General features: G+C 48.4%; 5 protein-coding genes across 5 annotated transcripts; 2 read left to right on the forward strand and 3 right to left on the reverse strand.

Annotated features, from left to right (window-relative positions):
- Positions 1-702: 702 nt before the first annotated feature.
- UA08_08411 (putative HECT-type ubiquitin ligase-interacting protein creD) lies at positions 703-2829 on the reverse strand (the record flags this gene model as incomplete). Its single annotated transcript, XM_020263519.1, has 5 exons — positions 703-1569; positions 1627-2055; positions 2169-2487; positions 2557-2700; positions 2765-2829. The coding sequence occupies 5 exons, from the start codon at positions 2827-2829 to the stop codon at positions 703-705; spliced, it is 1824 nt and encodes a 607-aa protein (XP_020116453.1).
- A 5103-nt stretch (positions 2830-7932) lies between these two features.
- Positions 7933-10907, reverse strand: UA08_08412 (hypothetical protein; the record flags this gene model as incomplete). Its single annotated transcript, XM_020263520.1, has 3 exons — positions 7933-8130; positions 8200-10524; positions 10851-10907. 3 exons carry the CDS (start codon positions 10905-10907, stop codon positions 7933-7935), a joined length of 2580 nt encoding a protein of 859 aa, XP_020116454.1.
- Positions 10908-12319: 1412 nt separating this feature from the next.
- Positions 12320-13743, reverse strand: UA08_08413 (SH3 domain-containing protein; the record flags this gene model as incomplete). The annotated part of the gene is made up of 4 exons (XM_020263522.1): positions 12320-12347; positions 12411-13447; positions 13513-13616; positions 13701-13743. 4 exons carry the CDS (start codon positions 13741-13743, stop codon positions 12320-12322), a joined length of 1212 nt encoding a protein of 403 aa, XP_020116448.1.
- A 644-nt stretch (positions 13744-14387) lies between these two features.
- Positions 14388-16348, forward strand: UA08_08414 (Mitochondrial Rho GTPase 1; the record flags this gene model as incomplete). The annotated part of the gene is made up of 2 exons (XM_020263523.1): positions 14388-14397; positions 14457-16348. The coding sequence occupies 2 exons, from the start codon at positions 14388-14390 to the stop codon at positions 16346-16348; spliced, it is 1902 nt and encodes a 633-aa protein (XP_020116449.1).
- Positions 16349-17180: 832 nt separating this feature from the next.
- Positions 17181-19602, forward strand: UA08_08415 (putative catabolite repression protein creC; the record flags this gene model as incomplete). The annotated part of the gene is made up of 7 exons (XM_020263524.1): positions 17181-17185; positions 17316-17458; positions 17510-18527; positions 18602-18887; positions 18966-19163; positions 19360-19449; positions 19558-19602. 7 exons carry the CDS (start codon positions 17181-17183, stop codon positions 19600-19602), a joined length of 1785 nt encoding a protein of 594 aa, XP_020116450.1.
- Positions 19603-19620: the final 18 nt, after the last annotated feature.

Below are 19620 nucleotides of genomic sequence, written 5' to 3' on the forward strand. Positions count from 1 at the left end.
AAAACACAAGAAAAGGCCAAAAAAGGGGGGCGAGATTGTGAATATAAGAAAATAGATGCGTTGTTAGCGATGCTACGGAGGTTCGCCGGCAACAAATGATCTCACGGGGCTCAACGGCGCCTTACCCGATCGGGATGGCGTGCACAGCCTCCGAGGATACGTAAGGGCACATAACTCACAAATGTCTACACAAAACTGAATTATGCAGGGCCTCAAGCCTCAGATACACGAAGAACTAAGAAAAGGGGTAAGCACTAATCAGCCACAGTGTCCAGAGAACCAATGATGTTCTAATTGATGTGCAAATTACGTATACTATGTAGTATGTAGGCAGTAGAGCTATGAAGAAACAATCCAGTCCATGCACACGCATCGTCTCGTCTCATCATCATCATCATCTTCGTGGGTAGCTGTTGTTCCCCATCCAGACTGCTGTAACTGTATGGAGAGCTGCTTGTTGTGATAAGGATAGAGAAAACAAGAAAGAATAAAAACGCCCAATCCAGTGACATGAAACTATCAATGCAGACGCCAACCCATGGTTAAAGAGGACATCCCCCCCCAAAAAAAAGTAAAGTATGATGGTATATTGTGTAAGACCAGAATAAGCCAGAAGAAAGTAAAGGAAGGGGCAAAAACTCCGTATAACAATGCGAATGATCTTTTTACACCGGCTCAGTAGGCGGGAAGGAAAATGAGAGATTACATATCAACACGAGCTTGCGAAATTCGAAGTTGCCGCTCAAGATCATTGTGCAATCCGTTGGCAAGATTATGCTGGCCGTACAGTGGAGGGTGAAGCGTCTCATGGAGCGGTGACATCCGCGTAGGTGATGCAGTGCCGCTGAAGCGGAGATGCGCCTGTTGCGGCAGAGGCGGCGGACGCGGCGACGAAATTGAGATCACGGAATCGTAGCCCGGGAGGCCATTGTCGTATTGCGTCCGAACGTTCGAACGAATGGCGGTAGAATAGCTCGGGACACGACTCAGAGTCTCGACTTCCATCGACTGGGGATGATGCGGTGTAGCCATGCCGGACGGCAGCCCAGAATCAAGGTAGTCGCGTTCGTGTTCATCCGAAGCCCGACGAGATCCTGCTTCAGGGCTATGCGAGTGAGAGTTGACGCCGGAATGTCGGCCGCCAAAGCTAAAGTAGTCTGACGAGTGGTTATGTGGCGCTGAACCATGATCTGCATCGAGCCCTGGAGATGCGACTTGACTACCATGAGTGGCATGGAGATCCCGAAGTCGGCTATGCAGCGCCGAGGCGGATATGTCTCCGTTCGTTATGGCTTCCAAAGAAGGAAGATCTTCGGATGATATATTCCGGCTCAACGCCCCAAACGGAGTAACAGAACCACTGATCGGCCCAGGTGTGCGATATCCACTCACGTCGACCTCACTGTACAAACGGTCAAACTGGTGTTCCCCATAAAGAGGGGGTGCTTGATGCGTCAAATCGTCCACGGCCCTTTGACGTGAGATAGCAGTCTCCTCGACCAGGATGTTGTTGTCGTCGATCCTCAAGTTTGGCGAGATTAGAACTGAGACGGGAAGCGTGGCACGCAACTGTGATTCGTCAGCATCGCCATAATACTTGGGGAAAAAAAAAGAACAAAGACGTACCTCGCTAGTGTGCCCATCAGGGTTGTGCAGCTGTATGCGGAATTTTAGCTTGTGACGAATTTTGATGCCCTTCACATCAGCATCCTGAAGACAGCGCGATAATGACTGGGGGAGTTCCAACGATCGCGAAAATTGGAAGCCTTCGACTGTCTCGTCGAGGATCTCGAGCTGCTCTTCCTCGTTCAGTTCGTAATCGTCAGTCTTGATTGTCCGCGTTGATTTGTAAGTATTGTGCACGGACACTGGGTCATCCGGATTCATCGTAAGCTCATGCGTCTCAATGAGTTGCGAGGTAATGCATCCGATCTTCAGGCCCTTTAAAAGAGGGACCAGACGAAAGTCAATGCGCACCGATGCGCCGAAAATGACAGCTTTGGTGGGAGTACTGATGGAATACTCAATCTTGTTGGGCCAAATATTCTCGACAGACTAGTAAACGAAATAAGAGATAAGCTATCGGAGGTCTGATTGGCTATTTCTTCACGTTTCTTTTCCGCTCCAAACCAATGGACAGGGTCGGACGGATTTTGAAGTCAACTTACCATCGCATGCGCTAGCTCAAGAGCGCTGGGATCCAACGTCCGCACGATGCGCACGGGCTTTCGAATAATGATGTCACGTGCATATTTCCTGCCAATCTCGGCTTTGAAACGATATGTAACCCAGGTATCGTGCAGCCCCTCAACGCTCTCCGGCAGAGACCCCTCGAGGATGACGTCAAAAGGGAATTCGTAGTTATCGGCAGGGAGAGTCTCTGTTTTGCCCTTTCCGGCATCGCGAAACTTCCATTCCTTCTCGAAGAAGACTTTTTCCTTGTAGGGTTTGCGGCCACCTGCAGTTGCACTAGCGGGGAGATGCCAGCTGAGGAGTTTCAGTCAGTCAGCAAACCATATCCTATAAAGAGCGGCAAGGACAGAAGAGAGCGCATACCAAACGCGCGACATGCCCGTGAGGGTCAATTTGAGGTGCTTGATGGTGAGTGGCTCTGACAGACAGAGCACTAGTGTGCCACGCAAATGAGCGCTTGCAGCCTCATGCTCACCGCCGCGGAAAACCACATATTGATCGTCCAATCTGCAAGGAGAGATGAGCTGGGTTCTCTTGTGGTGAGAGGTATTTTCCAAAGAACGAGGTTTACCTGATTTCAAAGTACTTGGCACTGCTGGCAATGCCGCCACCGCTGAGGAAACTCAGAGCTTCCATGTCGGTTTTCGGGCGAGGCACATGTGACGAGCTCGGAGACTAGGTGGTTGCAATAGAGGTGAAGACGAAGATCAGTATGGATGCAAATAAAGATGAACGAGCGTGGGCGCGAGATATAATATAGGCAGCGAAGAGAAGGACGGAGTGAAAAAGAAGACCAAAACGGCAAGATGCCCCTCCGCAGGCTAAAGGCCGGAACTATTTTGCTTCGGGTCCACCGTGCCGATTACGGATGGATACAGTACGGTATTTTACTTTTCTCTGCCCTCTGCTGGATAGCAGAGATTTTCGGTTTTCCGGTTCAACGCTCTACAGAACCGTCAACAAGAAGGGAAGAGCATATCAAATGATGCGTGGTTGTAGGTGGGCTGACACTCACCACCTGATGCCAGATCAGGCATGCAGGCAGAAATAACTTACATGGCTTATTAGATAATCAACTGACTAATGACGTGCTGCGAGCAACCGCAAACAGCGACGGGGGCTTAACTTATATTATCATCTAACCTTATATTTAATGTATTTTGAGTAGTTTATTTGCTAGTCACGTAGCTATCGATACGCAGCAGCTTTGATAGAGGCTTATGTTTTTTACGTACAGAGCCAACTATCGCTGCGACCCTTATAGTACGAGTTAGCTACAGTATGTATTGCAACGGTGTTACGTGACGGTATTACACGGTACAATACGCGCAGATCATGCTCCACTGCCAAAACATGTTTCTGGGAAAAAGTCGTATGACTGTTGTACCTGGCCAGGTATTGAATCATACAGGCACTCGATATCGTCAGCAAGTCCCTCGGCTGCTGCTGCTTGACGCTGAGCAATACCATCACATGAATGCAGAACGCAACGGGTCTCCTTTTTCCTGCGTGCATAAGTCTTCTAGACTCTAAGGGTACCTACGTAGAGTAGTATCGGATCGCTCACGGGATGCCGATATGCTGCCCAAAAATACCCGCTGTCAGTCGCCCGATAGTCGATACTCAGCAAGCGGACACGCCGACTTTATGGTCTCGACTTGCCTGAATAGAACTTTTCGTTCTGATGAAAGACACGACTCGGGAAGTCCCGCCGTGTCTTTTACTATCGGGCCGCGAGTGAGACCAGCACCGTCCGCCAATCAGAGGCAGCACTCGTGAAGAAACTCGAGTCTAGAATCAGCCCTGACGAAGATCCGATGCTTCCCGAGGTTGAAGAGTTTTGGCCGGGGCGCTCCGATGCGCATTCACTCTGATTCATTGCCAACTTGGCACGGAGGACTGTGAACCGCCGATGCACGGCGGTTTCAAGATGGTCTGTTTATTACAGGGATGCTTTACCTGCGTATTATTGACTTTATTCAGATGAGAAATTGGCGTATCGGCGCATGACGTAGTTTAGCTCTTGTTCTTGTTTTATTATTAGGAAGAATAAAAATGGTTGTTGTTGTTGTTGTTTTCCATGACTCGAGGTGGTGCCTGTTTAGGCAATATAGCCCTAACTCTGAAACCCCAACTGAAGACAAGCAAACAGGCAACAGGAATTCCACCATCCTGAGTTCCTCATCACAAATACACGCAGTATGAAGCCTCCATATCCCGGCTTCAGCCGTCAAATAAGCCAATGTTGCAAAAGATGCAGTCGGAGATAATTATCGAGGTTCTCCAGCATCTTTCATTGACAAGCAAATATCTCTACTGCTACTTCCAAGGTTACCTATACCCCCCTCCCAACTGAAAGACGACCGATAATACACCCCAATAATGATCTCAGGTACGGGTATAGAATAGAACCGCCATAGACTTGCGAATAAACGCTGGAAGTTTTGCAGTGGAAGTCTTCATCGACGCTCTGCATGGCGCCGCCCCTTATTTTCAGAGTATGTCCTTGAATGGTCATTTCCCCAAAAGCCACGCTGCATGCCGTATGCTGGCGAGACTACTATCTGTCCATGCTTGGACATCACAATGCTTGAGAAGCGCCGCTTAGCAGGCACAACTAAAACCAGCAGAGATAGAACTTCTAACATGCCCCGAGAATACTACTACAATAGGTTTCTCTATCATCCAAACGGTGGCGGCTGAGCCCAACCATCCTTAAGACATAATTGCGTTCTCGGCTGCTCACCCTCTTGCAGAAATTCGAATCACGACTATGTTCCGCTGGGACGAAGGGCCAGGATTGTGAGGGTCGCGAGTCAACATACATTCTGGCAAAATCTGTGCAAGTGCCGAATTATGACCACGTTCCTTCAGGTATGCGGACTCATTTTTTGTGTTCTCGTGGAAACACAAGAAATTGGCTTTAACAATTCTTCGATGAAGCTGGTACGAGTTTATCGCCATGGCACAAGAAACGCAGAGTTTTTACCTTGCAATGTGACTACGATAGGATAAAGTGTAAAATCATGCCGTATTATAATATTCAGATACTTCTTGACTAGCATCTGTTAGAGTACCTAGGTCAATGGCTTGGTAGCATTGTGTCGGTCCTTTAAGGACATGGATGGCATGACAGTCACCTTTGCTTGTCTCGTGAACCATGATACTTTCCTTGATATATATCCCTTTACAGTATTGCCTACCTAGATAGATACCGTATACTCTGTATATGCCAAACGCCGATGTACGGCGGTTTTTCCTGGCCCGAGTTTTAGCTAGTCATTGTTGGAGTGTTGTAAATTTACCACTACGTATTCCAAAAAGGGACCGCTGCAGGCCCCTCAGGGTTTTCTCTGGTGATCTGCATGACTAGGAAGTTCTACCTTAGCCAGTTAGATAGGTGCATATTGAATGACTAGCATAGCTATATTGATTCTCCCACATGCCAGGAGAGGCACGGTTTTTAGGGCTGGGTTTAGGTTAGGAAAGTAGCCGGCGCTGATTAATCCAGCCGACATCAATCAACACCATCGGTATGCCAGACTGTATCTATAAATGGCTTCAATGACTGTGGCTCTCACAAATGTCTGGTACAGTTTACGATTGCTGGATTGCCACAATACGCATCGTAAGTCAATATGAAAGGACTCGCCCAAGCCTCGGATGCTATCACAAACAATCTCATTCTGACCAACGTGCCTCGCAATGCGCCTGGAGTTAACCCGCAGGAAGTGCTCCCTGTCGGCGCAGGTGGTCTTCAACATGCATTCAATGGAGAGACGCTTCGCGGTGTACCTAGGTACGGTTGACATATGACGCCGGACTGAAGGAGGCCTGGGCTCCGATAATCGCGTTTTTCTGTGCTTCATTCTTTTGCACTTTCATTCATTCCGAAGTGGCCTGGACGTACGGTTTCCTGTCCCTGTCAAGGGCAGTAGTCTGGATGAGAAGAACGCCACTGGAGAGTGTCTACCTAGGTAGCTAGCAAATTTTTGCGGATTTGCCTGGGAAATGATTGCAAACTGCCGATATACGGGTTTATGCAAGCCCTAGCTTATCTTCCATTGAGCAACTCGATCTTCTGATGGATCCAGATTTTATATAGACACATGCCCAAGACTAACTATAATAATACAGTCAAACTGCAAACAAATGGGTAAATTTAGTATCATCAAAAAGAGTAATCAACCCGGGAATAATTGAGAAATAAACGCCAAAACGCTGTAGTCAATACGTACTCATCCTCAATGCTTCAAAAGAAGAAAGAAAAATTGCATAGAGAACAGATCAAAATAGGCTAGAATACCCACCCAGCAACAAGCCACAGCACAACACCAGTCCCAGCACAAATCCCGGCGACTTTCATAACAGCAACTTTGTCGCCTGCTCGCGCGGCACGGGTTAATCGTGATGCACTCCCTCGCAAACTGGTCGACATATTCGAGAAAACGTCATTCTGATTTTTCCAAATCATTGTGATTAGTATCAAGAAACCGAAAAGAAACCAGAGAGCTGAGGCAGGGCAAAGTACAGTGTTATCCAGCGTCTCTTGATTCCGCGCATTATCATATATATCAATCGTAACCGATTTCAAAGCCGACGTTTTCTGAGCCAGAGAATTGAGGAGCGCATTATTTTGTCTGTATAGTCACGCCATGATGTGGTTAGCATAATGCCTGATACAATTCGTCCCTTTCCATTGTCATTGCCGCCGAAAGAGATACGAGAGAGACATACGATTCCCGTTCGTAGGCGTCACTCATTTTGTCCGTGATTCGCTTTTTTGAAGCAGACTAACCGCCTCAATTCACCTCAAGGGTATATTGCCTGCGCTGCTTGTGCTAGCTGCGGTGTATTGTTGATTTCGCTAAGGAAAGGAGTATAATCGTCGAAACGGATAGACAATATACACGTCAAGTTGTCGGAAGATGTTCAAAAGCGGAAAATGGCTTGAAATATTGAAAATAGCAAAACGGTAACGACGTCCTGCCTTTGGTTGAGAGACTGGCGGGGTGTTGAATAACATTGACAGACTCTTTCTTCAACTTGCCCCGGAGTCTCCGTCGCGTGGCTGAGCTTAGGGTCACGTGATACAGCCCCTAACTTGGCGGGTGATGACAGCATGGATGATCGCCGCTTGGCCTTTTATGGAATAGTGCAATAACAACAGTCTCGACGTCTAGCAACTAATTACGGATATGTCGAGATGTAATGAAGAGCTCTGTTGTTGTTCTGCTCATATTGCATAATTTATGTGCCAGGGACTCAACAATACGGAAACAAAGTATGCTCATTCGGATAAATATAGAGGAAACCCATCGAGTCAAGTCATTAATCAGTGAACAGCGCATATGGGGCCATAGCAGAGTAAAAAGGATGCGATGAGAAGAGAATACATATGTGTCGTCAGCAGAGATACATGGAAAGACAAACGATGATTTCGATAGAGAGAAACAAAGAAGAAAGCAGACAAACAGGAACAAAACAAACAGGTGATGGAATCATTCCTTCGACACGCTATGCCCAGTTTCTGACGCCGTGTGCAAGCCCCAGTAGAGATGAATAGAGAACATAAATAAATAATAGATAGAGGGAAACGAAAGACTTAGCCGGGCATGCTTGAGCAGGCGTACAGCAATATCCTCGTCAAGCATTCATAAGAAATCTGAATATAATCCCAAAGCACAACAACGCCCATAAACCCCCAACCTTCAAATTTTTGACCACAACAGAGCAATCTCACCACATTTCTTCGTCGCTGTCTAATTGAGCAACATCTCCGAGAGATCCATAAGACCCATCGTAATGTTGATGATGGCCTGTTCCGTACGCATTGCCATCCTCATAACCTTGTTGGTCATCTATATGAGATCCGTATTGATCGCCGTGATCTTCTACCTCATAGCTGTACTCTTCATATGTTTGCTCCGCATATTGCTGTTTGTTCATAGACAATATTAGTTGGGACATGAGCAAATGTGAACAAATATTTGCGGGAAAGCTTACCTCCTGGTAGCGTTGATACTGGGTGTACTCATCCGGTTGCTCCGCTTCTTGTTGTTGCTGGTGAAGTTGCTGCTGCTGCTGCTGTTGAGCTCTTTGAGAGGGTGATGTTGGAATCGACATCTGCGGATGCATTTTTTGCACCTTGGACAAATATGAGTACATGAAATTGCTGAGAAGGACCTGGGAATGAAGTGGTCGACGGGGATTGGCTAGCTTAATATGCGCCATGCGATATATGGCTCGCTCTTCCAAAATTGTAAAGCGCGTCCAAGGGTAGTCATGGTCCGGTATTAAGTGTACATAAGTTGGTTCCGGAGATAACGTTCGAGATGAGCTCTTTTTGTGATCTCCTCCGTTTCTCTTCTTGCTGCCACCAAATATAGAAGATAAGAGCCTTGATTCTTTGTCTTTCTTAGAATCAGACGACTTCCGCTGACTTTCCTTTCTTCGTTCCTCCTCCAATCGTTGGTCGACAGGGCGTTCCAGGACCAAACTCTCACGTTTACGAGGCACGTTATCCACGGAGTTCTGCAGAACGTCGAGTCGGGTGTTGTCCTGCCTTTCGTAGACTCTTTCGGGGGTATTGCTGTTGTTGTTGCTGTTGTTGTTGTGGTTATGTTTCGCTTTGCTTTTCTTGCCTTCGGAATCCTTCTTTTTCTCTTTGTCGTCTGACCCGCGCGACCAAGGCCAACTTGATTTCCGGCTTCCTTCGCTGTCCTTTTTATCCTTGCTTTTCTTGCTATCGGATCGTTTCTCTTCTGGGATTGTTGGAATGACTGACAGACTATCTGTGCGTGAGCTCGTTCCTGGCAATGATGATGGATGCGATGCAATATCAGTCAAAGTCTGCGGCGAAGCATTTTGTTTTTGCAAAGCCGGTGCTGATCGCTTGTTGTATGCTGAGGTCGGAAGTGGAGAGGATTCATGGGAGGATGTCCGCTCGGGGATCAGGCCAGACTGTAAGCTAGTCAACACTTGCTGTCGGTGGGGGTCTGATGAAGGCGGTGTTTCGATTATTTGCGGTACTGGTTGGGTAGAAGGCGGGCTGTGTATAGTTGATCGGCCATTCGAGCTATTTTGCGATTGCCACGATTGAGAAGACCCCGCTGCACTGGACTCTGGCACGGCTTGTTTGACTGTCTCTTGGAGTGTGAAATTTCTCTCCGAGACGCTGCGCCCAGGATCAGTTGATGATCGTGTAAGAGGTTTGATGGCCGGGGGATTTTCGAGTGCACTAGCAAAAGGATTTCCTCCGAGTGTCTCCGGGGTTCTCCCAAGTCTCTTTGAGTAAGGTAGACGTTCGCCTTTTTTCAAGCTTCCTTTCCGGTACTGGGTTCTCGTCGAGCGTTTGAGACTATGGCCCGGAGGTGCCGCGGGGAGGATTGGTCTATCCTCATATGCTGATAGGTCGAGCTGTTCAATACTTGCGAGCATCGAAAATGTGTCCTTATTTATTTGTTTCTTTTTCTTTTTGTCGTCAACGATTTCTTCTAATTCTTGTAGATTCGGGCTGGATGCATCGGCCTTTCCATCATGAGATTCTGCTCGTTTCTGCTCCAGCCGCTCCGCGCCGCCAATGTATTCGTTTGAGCTGTCTATTTGTCTTGATAACTTGGACCGTTTTCGACGTAAGCTCCCGCCAGAATCCTGTGGTTCAATGCTTAAGCTCGAAGAGAAATCGCCCGATCTTCTTTGTATCTGCTCCTTCCTGCTTTCGAGAAAGGATTTGAATTCCTTGGGGGCTAGCTCCGGATGGAGACGAGCAGGCACCCAGAACAAGCGAGAGGCATCATTCTCATCTGCATCTGCTGACGGCGCAATCGCGGGCACCTGCACATTCGAGAATGACGGCAAATCCGGGTCCCCAGTGACGTCCATCGACATCCTGCGAATAGCAGCGAGCGTGTGGTATTCTTGTTTAATGGCATCGGGGTTAGATTCATAATCGATATCGTTCAGCGGAAAGGAAGAATTGGCGGCGTCTGAGGGGGACAAATGCACGGATTCTGTTTCATATGATGGCTGTTTCTTCACTGTAGGCCGCGAGGAGGCTTCCACTTTGAGCTTGTTGTCTCCTCCGCCTGTTCTCCTCCCAGCGTCTAAATTGCCATTGGTCGGGGCGAGGGCCGACACCGAAAGGGTTTCGCCCTGCGGCGTCGGGAGGAAGCTTAATCTTCGTTGATCTCGAGCATCGTAACTGTCGCCGTACAGATGGCCAATGGTCTCCGTGACATGGTGACTATCATCACTTATCGACAATTGCGGTACATGGCCTCGTTTCGTGGTATAGCCCCCGTCGGTTTCGTAGGGACTAGCTGTAGTAGTCTGGCGCAACTTCAAAAGTCAGCGGACATGATCGCACAGGGAAGGATGACCCAGGTACGACATCAGGAGAGCTAGATTAGTCTTTCACGCATAGGTGGAAAGGAACAGGGAGAGAGGGAAGGTCATTATTTTATCGGTAACGCAGAGCGGGCGCGGCGCCCTTTCAGGTGACAATCTGCCGGACGAAAATGGAAGAGGGGCTATCTTCTTTTTTTTTTTATTGGCTCACGCACCTGCATCGGAAGGATTCGAGTAACAGTCCAAAGGGGGAAAGAAAAAGAGACAGTTCCTTATGGCGAGGCAGAAGGAACAGTGTGGTGGCATACACGGGGTTGCTGTTGCACCGCCTGGGCCGAGAGATGGGAAGGGCTGCCAGTAGTCATCGAAACGAGGGGGCGTGACAGGGTAGAGCCATGCAAATTAGTCCGTAGGCATGGAACCGAGGGCTTCAATGGAACTGGGCTGGTGTGTCTGTGAATCCGCAGCGACACGAGGGAGATGAAGTTGGGACGTGGTATGGGATTCTTCGAGGAGAAGCGGGCAGGCACAGTTAGTTCTCCAGATCGCGAAATGCTAGCTAGCGCAGCGCAGCGCGGGCCACACTTGGACGGACGGCCAGGCAATTCTCTCTCTTGTGCTACGATACGTATCCCACGCATTGGCCTACACTATTTACGAAGAGTCAATCTATAGTAATCTGCTGATTGAATCCATATTTTATTTGTTTTTCTCTTATGGCCTCCCGGTTATCCATTGCAGCCGCCAGTGTCATGCCTAGAGGCTCCCAGTACAAACCATGATCATTCTGCTGCCCCTGATAAAGCCATAACAAAAGCATTACAGAGTATCTGGTGCGCTGGCAGGTCCGTCTGAGAGGGCCAGCGTGAACCTACAGCAGTCGCTCGAGAGGAAAAGAGCGAGCCTTGTACCGGCCGTAGGGTAACCAGCGGTCACCTGATCCCTTGCAATGCATTTCTCCTCCTGCTGTCTTCCTCCTGAGCCGGTCAGCTGCAGTCAATGCGAAGAACACCAGCAGTGACAACTGCCCACTAGATCTAGATGCCGTGATAAGATTGTTGCTGATCGCCAGCCAGCCCCATGGGCCATCCCACCATGAGCTAGTAGTTGGTTAGTTAGTTAACTCGGCTTTAGCCAACTTATTCAGCTGCAAAGCCAGCCGCTGATCCTCCTACGATTGGCTCACTTGATTGATGCCGCGCTAGTCTGCCTGTCGTTTGTCGAGACTGAGTGCGTGCCTGTGCATATTATATTACAGGATGCCCCTGTATGATGCGAGTTGGCTCAGTTACCTAGGTAACTAGGTATTGCAACGACTTTTGCACAGCGAAATGTCGCGAAACTTGACTCCTCTATAACAGGGCGCACTTAAAGCCTGTTTTTGAAATACCGCGTGACCGCATAATACGCGCCAAGGCCGTAATGAAGCCCCGCTAATTGCTCAGCTAGGTAGGCTGTCGAGTGTATGATTGGCTATTCCTCATCCATGGTTTTTTTTCGTTACGTGCCTCATCATACTTCATACCATAAACGCACTCTATACCTATATACGCGAGTAAACATGAACACGAACACCTGAAGATTTGCAAAGCTTCGCTTTTGATAGGACTCCTAGGGTAGACGATGGATTTAGTTAGAGAATCTTCGAACTGATTGAACAAATCATGGAGGAAAAAGAGAAAAGAAAAAAAAAAAAAAAAGAGTAAAGAGAAACAGTTATGCTTCGTAGCATTGCAATCGAAACGGGAATCAAAAATCGTTAAATGCAAGGGAAATCTCATTTCGTGGCGGCGTCGACATAGTTGCTAGAACCAATAGTTATTCAAATGCCTTGTTCATTGGGGCAAAGACAGGGAAATAATGCGTACCTTGGAAAAATGCCGGTCCGGTCGCCAATTCTACCAGTCCACCAGTCTTCTGCCTTATCGGTGCGTTTGAGAATTGTGATAACCTCGCCTTTCTTGAAACCGAGATCGCCTTCTTGGTCCGCGTCAAATGTGTAACGCGCAACTGCTTGGTCTTCCCGTAAACTGGCCGCAGCTCCAGTACGTTGGGCAAAGACAGGTTTAGGCGCCGTAGGACGGCTGGGCCGAGAGCGATTGCTGAAGAATTCTTCATCGTCATATCCGCTGCCGCCTCTTGTTGTGTTGGAGCGACCAAAGCCGCCAGAACTTGGTCGGTCGTATACATCATCCTGCCAAGTTGTCGCTCGACGAGGGCGGTCTCGATATTCATAATCGTCCAAAGGCTCTGTCGCCCGAGATCCAGCTCGTTCTCTCCTTTGTCCTTCCCCATACGCAGAGCCCCGACGACCTTCCCAAACGACGTCATCATGGGTGTCTCCGTAGACGGGGATGTCATTATACATAGCATCGGGGCTTGACATAGAAGCACCGGAGAAGATACGGGAATTGAGCACTCGCATAAGAGGATCGGCGGCTGAAGGAGGGGGGACCGAACCAGAGAGGAGCTGACGAGCTGTGATGCCAGGGCTGTAGAGCTTCGCGTTGGCGTCCCTTCGCTCTACCAAAACACTTCCCTCCAGACTGACACCAGCAAACAGCCCCTTCGTTTTGGAATACGCGAAGACAGCCGCTACACCTCTTGTGCTAGCCGCACCCGCAGCCTCGGCGTTTCGACCGACTGGCCCAGCGGCTATTGAAACATTGCCACCCAGCGTGATACTTCCGGCCTGTGAAAATGTACGGACTGCAGACGCGTCATTGAGGATGAATACAAAATCCGTCAATTCAAACCCTATTTGTCCTCCAAACCCGGCACCCGCTGTAGCGATCGCAGAGGGCGCAGACCAACTTCCATCAGAGAGTCGAGCGACTACGACTCCGGAGCCAAAGCGACCAGATCCCAAGAAACCGGCTTTGAGAACAGAGAGTATAGCAAGACCCTACCAACACCAACTAAGATCAGTATCGGAATTCACCTCCACTTTGCAAGGGTCGGCTCCTTTACCTTTGCTCCGGCCAGAATCTCCGGTGGAATAATCTTGTCAGGACCGAATGCTTGCCTGGGGTCAACAAACGAGGCGAGAATTGTCCCAGCCTTCTTACACTCGCCTATAAACAGAAGGACAGATCAGTCGCGCGAACACCAATACGGGGAAACCTGTGGTCATCATTTGCAGGCACAGGTGGACTTACTCCTCATGGAAGAGGGCAGCGGATTGTGGATTCCCAAAGGCATTTCGGTGAAGCCAGTGCCTCAGACTGAAGAGTAGATCCTTTTCTTTTCTTTTCTTTTGTAGAAAAATCCGACGAGGTGGTTTTCCGGCGATGACGCTGGGCTGTGGGTCGACCCAGATAAGAAGTGAGCTGTAGTTAATCGTAGAGTCAGGACCAAGCGGCTAGAGCTCGACCACAGTCGCAATGAGGATCATAAGAGTAGCGTTGAATGGCGTGAGAGTGAGTATTGTTATAAGTCTGGCTCACTTATTGTAAAGTTAGTTGTCGGTGCGAGGAAGTGGGATGAGCGGCTGTGCTGCGCCTTCACACTCCTTGGCGGATGCTACGTCCATGGCGCGACTTCACTTTCTTGCTGCAATCCCCGAGTGGCACAATCATGAGGGATACAGCATGTGCAATTTAACAACGCCATTGGGAAATTCTACGCTGTAATTCCCAATACCCTCCTGGTGATCAGCAGTGAAGAAACCGCACGGAATATAGCGCCCACGAGCTCAACTCCGCGTGTTATTCCGTTCCGCAATTAACTACATCGCCTTCTACCTAGCTTATGCTACGAGCCAACGTCGGCTACTCTCCTATGATATGATGCCCAGGAGTACGAGTGGTTAGGTGCCGTGTGGAACTTGCATGCCATGGTAAAAGATGGCTACAGGTGCGTATCCAACGTCTCAGGTGCCGCACTTCCAACGAGGCTAACGTCAGTCGCTACAGTGCGAATTTGCGTTTGTGGTGACGAAGGCACCGGCAAATCCAGCTTGATTACCTCCCTCGTCAAGGGCGTCTTCGTCACGAATAAGATCCAACCAGTGCTTCCACAGATTACTATTCCTCCTACGATTGGCACCCCGGAAAATGTGACAACCACAACGGTGGTCGATACGTCGGCACTTCCTCAAGAACGTACCAACTTGGCCCGCGAGATCCGCAAGTCAAATGTCATACTCCTTGTATATTCTGATCACTATAGCTATGAAAGAGTGGCTCTTTTCTGGCTACCGTATTTCCGCTCGCTTGGAGTAAACGTTCCGGTGGTGTTATGCGCCAACAAGGCCGATCTTGCTACGGATACAAGTGACGCGCAGGTGATCGATGAGGAAATGCTACCCGTGATGGCTGAGTTTAAAGAGATTGACTCGTGTATTCGCTCAAGTGCTCGGCAGCACCGGAATGTTAACGAAGCCTTCTTCCTTTGTCAAAAAGCAGTGACGCATCCTATTGCCCCTTTGTTCGATTCCAAGGAGTCGGTTCTTAAGCCTGCCGCCGTCGCTGCTCTGCAACGTATCTTTTACCTATGTGACAAAGATCGAGATGGCTTCCTGTCTGATAAGGAAATTGAAGATTTCCAATTGAAGTGCTTTGGGAAACCATTAAGCGAGGAGGACCTTATTCATATCAAAGAGACGATCCAAAAGGCCTACCCGGATTCTGTGACGCCAGCCGGGATAACTTCGCGGGGCTTCCTTCACTTGAATAAGCTATATGCAGAAAAAGGCCGTCATGAAACCGTGTGGATTATCCTGCGAACTTTCCAATACACCGATAACCTGTCATTGCAAGAAACATATCTCCACCCCAAGTTCGACGTTCCACCATTCTCGTCCGCAGAGTTGTCTCCAGAAGGATATCGTTTTTTCGTCGATTTGTTCTTGCTGTCCGACAAAGACAACGATGGGGGACTCAATGATTCAGAGTTGGCGTCTCTGTTTGCGCCGACCCCGGGGCTGCCCAGTTCTTGGGCAGATGACTCATTTCCGTCTTCTACAGTACGAAATGAAGCAGGCCACGTCACCCTTCAAGGTTGGTTGGCTCAATGGAGCATGACAACCTTTACGTCTCCCAAGACGACTCTAGAATATCTTGCTTATCTGGGATTTGAACCTTCTGACCGGAGTAACCTATCAACAACGGTAGCTCTCAAGGTTACCAAACCACGCAAAAGACGGCGTCGACCGGGCAGGGTTGGTCGTAACGTGGTTCTTTGTCACGTCTTGGGTGCTCCCGGTGCTGGAAAATCTTCCCTTTTGGATGCCTTCCTCTCGCGGGGATTTAGCAATACATATCATCCTACAATTCAGCCACGCACCGCTGTCAATACCGTCGAGCTCCCGGGAGGAAAACAATGCTATCTGATTTTGGATGAGCTCGGGGAGTTGGAACCAGCGCTGTTGGAGAACCAGAACAAACTACTAGACCAGTGTGATGTGATCGCATATACGTACGACTCTTCAGATCCTGACTCATTCGCTTATATCATCAGGCTTCGTGCCAAACACCCTCATCTTGAGGAATTACCCAGTATTTTCCTTGCCTTGAAGGCAGATTTGGACCGTACCACACAACGCGCAGAATGCCAGCCCCATGAATTTACGGCGCGCCTGGGATTGCCGGCGCCGCCACTTCATGTCAGCGCTACCTGGAGTTCAATCCAAGAAGTTTTTATTCACATTGCCGAGGCGGCAATGGAGCCTAGCACCACGTTCCCGCGGACTGAAGAGGACTTGGAAAGCAAATGGATGGCTTGGGGGATTGCTCTAGGCGCCGTGGTCTGTGCCGGTGCTGCCGCTGTAGCGATATGGCATCGAGTAAACAGTAGCAGCTCCTAGAACGGATCTTTTCTTTCTTTTTTTTTTTTTTCTTCGTGAGATGCTCGCACTCGCACATGGACATGTTGCTCTATAAGACTCGCTCTAAGCCATTATGTATCACTATGTTTGTTCACAGATACCCCCACCTCATCCAATGTATGAATGCCGAATGGACACTATGTAGTTATAGTATAAATAATAAGAAATTCGGTCATGGTTGGATGTATTCTGGCCGTTGATTGGCTCAAGGGAGTCTGCCACGCGGCGATTCTGCGCCTTCCCAAATTCGGCATAGTGCGTCTGGACTCTGTAAGTCAGCTTCCACTATGGGACTAGCGCGATTACCCCAGAACCAACTCTAAAAGGCAAGCAGCGCCAAGCACTGACCTGCTCCTCCCCTCCCTCGCTGTGTCGGAGTCGCAGCCTGCAGTCCTCGCCTCAGCCATCCCTTCTGTGCAGAGTCACTGTCGGTCCCACGGGTTCTGTTGCCTTCTATCTACCTCTACAGGATATCTACGTTCGATGCTTTCTCGTCTTGCCCATCCGATCGATGACTTCACTGGCGATCTTCTCGGAGCTCTGATGAGATAATATACGGCAGTTCTGCTTTCATAAAGACGCAAGCACTTAGTCTGCATTATATAGGTAACCAGAGAGCAAAAAGCCGTTTATTGAACAAGTTCGCCGGTTCGAATTGCGCGGCTCTGCCAACCCCAACCCTTGATCGAGCCAGGTTTGGGAGAAACAGACCAATCGGACGGACAACTACCATCATAAAAGATATCGGTTGCAGTTCTATTTATCACTCTATATTTTAGCAGAGAAATACTTGGCAGTGGTCGCAGCAGCCATGTTGTAAGTAGATCCCTGTCCTCTTAAACTACCACGGGTTTCCGGCGCAAGTGATGGAATTATGCACGCATGCATAATTGCACAATTTATATTCTCAATTACTCATGAAAGTCTCTAATATTTCTCTATATAGTGTTCTACCTCCACCTCCGCCACGCTATTCTATACCCATCGCCTATGCAGCGGGCGCTGCAAATGGCATGGCGGTGCCTATCATCGAGACCAACAATGTTATTAAACATCCCGAAGGTGGCTGTCCGCTTCAGGTTGGAGAGGGTATGGATTGCTTTAACAACAACTTGTGAGACAATATTTAACATGATGCAGGGACATATGAGCTCGTCGATGATCTACATTTAGCAACGCCTCCACCCCACCCCTCTGAAGCGCCGATTGTAAACCCAAACCCCCTCGCAACAGTTCCAACTCCTCCTACGGCCGGTGTGAAGATGTCTCTCGTTATTACCAATAACAATAAAAGCCCCCCGAATCTATACAGCTCAAGGGCATCAGCATCGGCATTCGATTTGAGGAGTATTAGAGAAAGCGAGAAAGAAGGACGGCGCTCCGAAAGTGAAAGTTGGAGCTACATTTCGGCACCGGCTTTTGGGGAAGGCAACCCAGCGCTGATGATCGCCTCGGTGAAAGACGGATTGAAGCGGAGAAAGCCGAAGAACAACATTGTCAAAAGCAGCTCGTCGTTTGTCTCCCGAGTTATATCACATGAAAGCGCTGCCAAGCGGCTGGCTGACAGGAATCCGGATGGACTTTTTGCTTTTGCAAATATAAACAGAGCATTTCATTGGCTTGACCTAGGCTCACCTAACAAGGAGGATCCGCTTGCAAAGATCCTTTTCACCAAAGCACATATGCTTTGTCACGATGTTAATGAACTGACTAAGTCGTCGTCGCATATCGACGTTGTTATGGGATCATCTGCCGGTGACATTATCTGGTATGAGCCCATATCTGCAAAGTATGCTCGAATCAACAAGAACGGCGCAGTCAACAACTCCCCAGTCACGCATATCAAGTGGATACCGGGCTCCGAGAACCTTTTTCTAGCAGCGCATGCCAACGGTCAGCTCATCGTTTACGACAAGGAGAAGGACGATGCGCTTTTCACACCAGAAGTGGATGAAGGAGCTGATAGAGCTTCTTCTTCAAGTAAATCACTGCAGATTTTGAAATCTGTAAATTCCAAGAATCAAAAGACCAACCCAGTTTCCGCATGGAAGTTGGCAAACCAACGAATTAGCCAATTTGCTTTCTCTCCTGACAAGCGTCATCTAGCCGTAGTGCTAGAAGATGGTACACTGCGTGTGCTGAATTACCTCAAAGAAGAGTGAGTACTATACCATCTGTGTATTATATTATTATTTGCTTTCTGTTTTGCTTATGCTTTGATTGATTATCAAGAGTCACGGACATTTTTGCAAGCTACTACGGCGGTATGATTTGCGTCTGCTGGTCTCCTGATGGCAAGTATATAGTAACCGGAGGGCAAGATGATCTTGTGACAATCTGGTCTCTGGCAGAGCGAAAGATCATTGCTCGATGCCAAGGTCATAACTCCTGGGTCTCTGCCGTTGCATTTGATCCTTGGAGATGTGACGAACGCAACTATCGATTCGGCAGTGTTGGCGATGATTGCAGATTACTCTTGTGGGATTTCAATGTCGGGATGCTACATCGTCCAAAAGCAGTACGTTTTTGTTTTTTTGTTTTGCGACTTAGCCTGAAGATATGGTTTCTGTCTAACCTTCGAATAAAAATAAATCAGCTTCAAACAAACGCCCGTCACCGAAATAGCATCACACCGGGAATGCAACAATTAAGTCGCCATCGAACAGACAGTCTAAGCAACCGCAAGAGATCAGATTCTGACCGGACGGAAAAGCCCATCGACACTGATGAATTAGATGCACTTTGTCATCCTGTTGAGCCACGGAAGATGATCGCATTGCTCCCTCCGGTCATGGTATGATTTTACATCTCATCATTTCCATCCTGGTTTGCCATAAGACTAAAGATTTTATACCCGTATAGTCGAAAGAAGTTGGGTCCGACCCAATCTCAGGCTTAGCTTTCCAAGAAGATTTCATATTCACTTCTTCATTAGAAGGCCAGTCCTTCCTCCCTTTTCTTTCTTGTTCATCTACTAATGAGAATAACAGGCCATATCCGCACGTGGACTCGACCAAGAGAAGGTGTCACAAACGAAAGTCGCGCAGAACTCTCATCAACCATGTCAGGTTCCGGCTCAGGTAGTGCGAAGCCTGGCTCCATGCTGTGATATTTCTTCTCTTTCGATTCTCTCTAATATTTCTGTTGGGATATATTTTTGATGAAAGCGGATTTATGACGCTGTACAGAAACGATTGCTAGTTTTGTTAGTTGTTGGATGTGCATCTAAATAATAGTCATGTCTATTCTAT

Source organism: Talaromyces atroroseus, assembly GCF_001907595.1.
Source record: "Talaromyces atroroseus strain IBT 11181 chromosome Unknown scaffold_14, whole genome shotgun sequence".
Taxonomy (NCBI): Eukaryota; Fungi; Ascomycota; class Eurotiomycetes; order Eurotiales; family Trichocomaceae; genus Talaromyces; species Talaromyces atroroseus.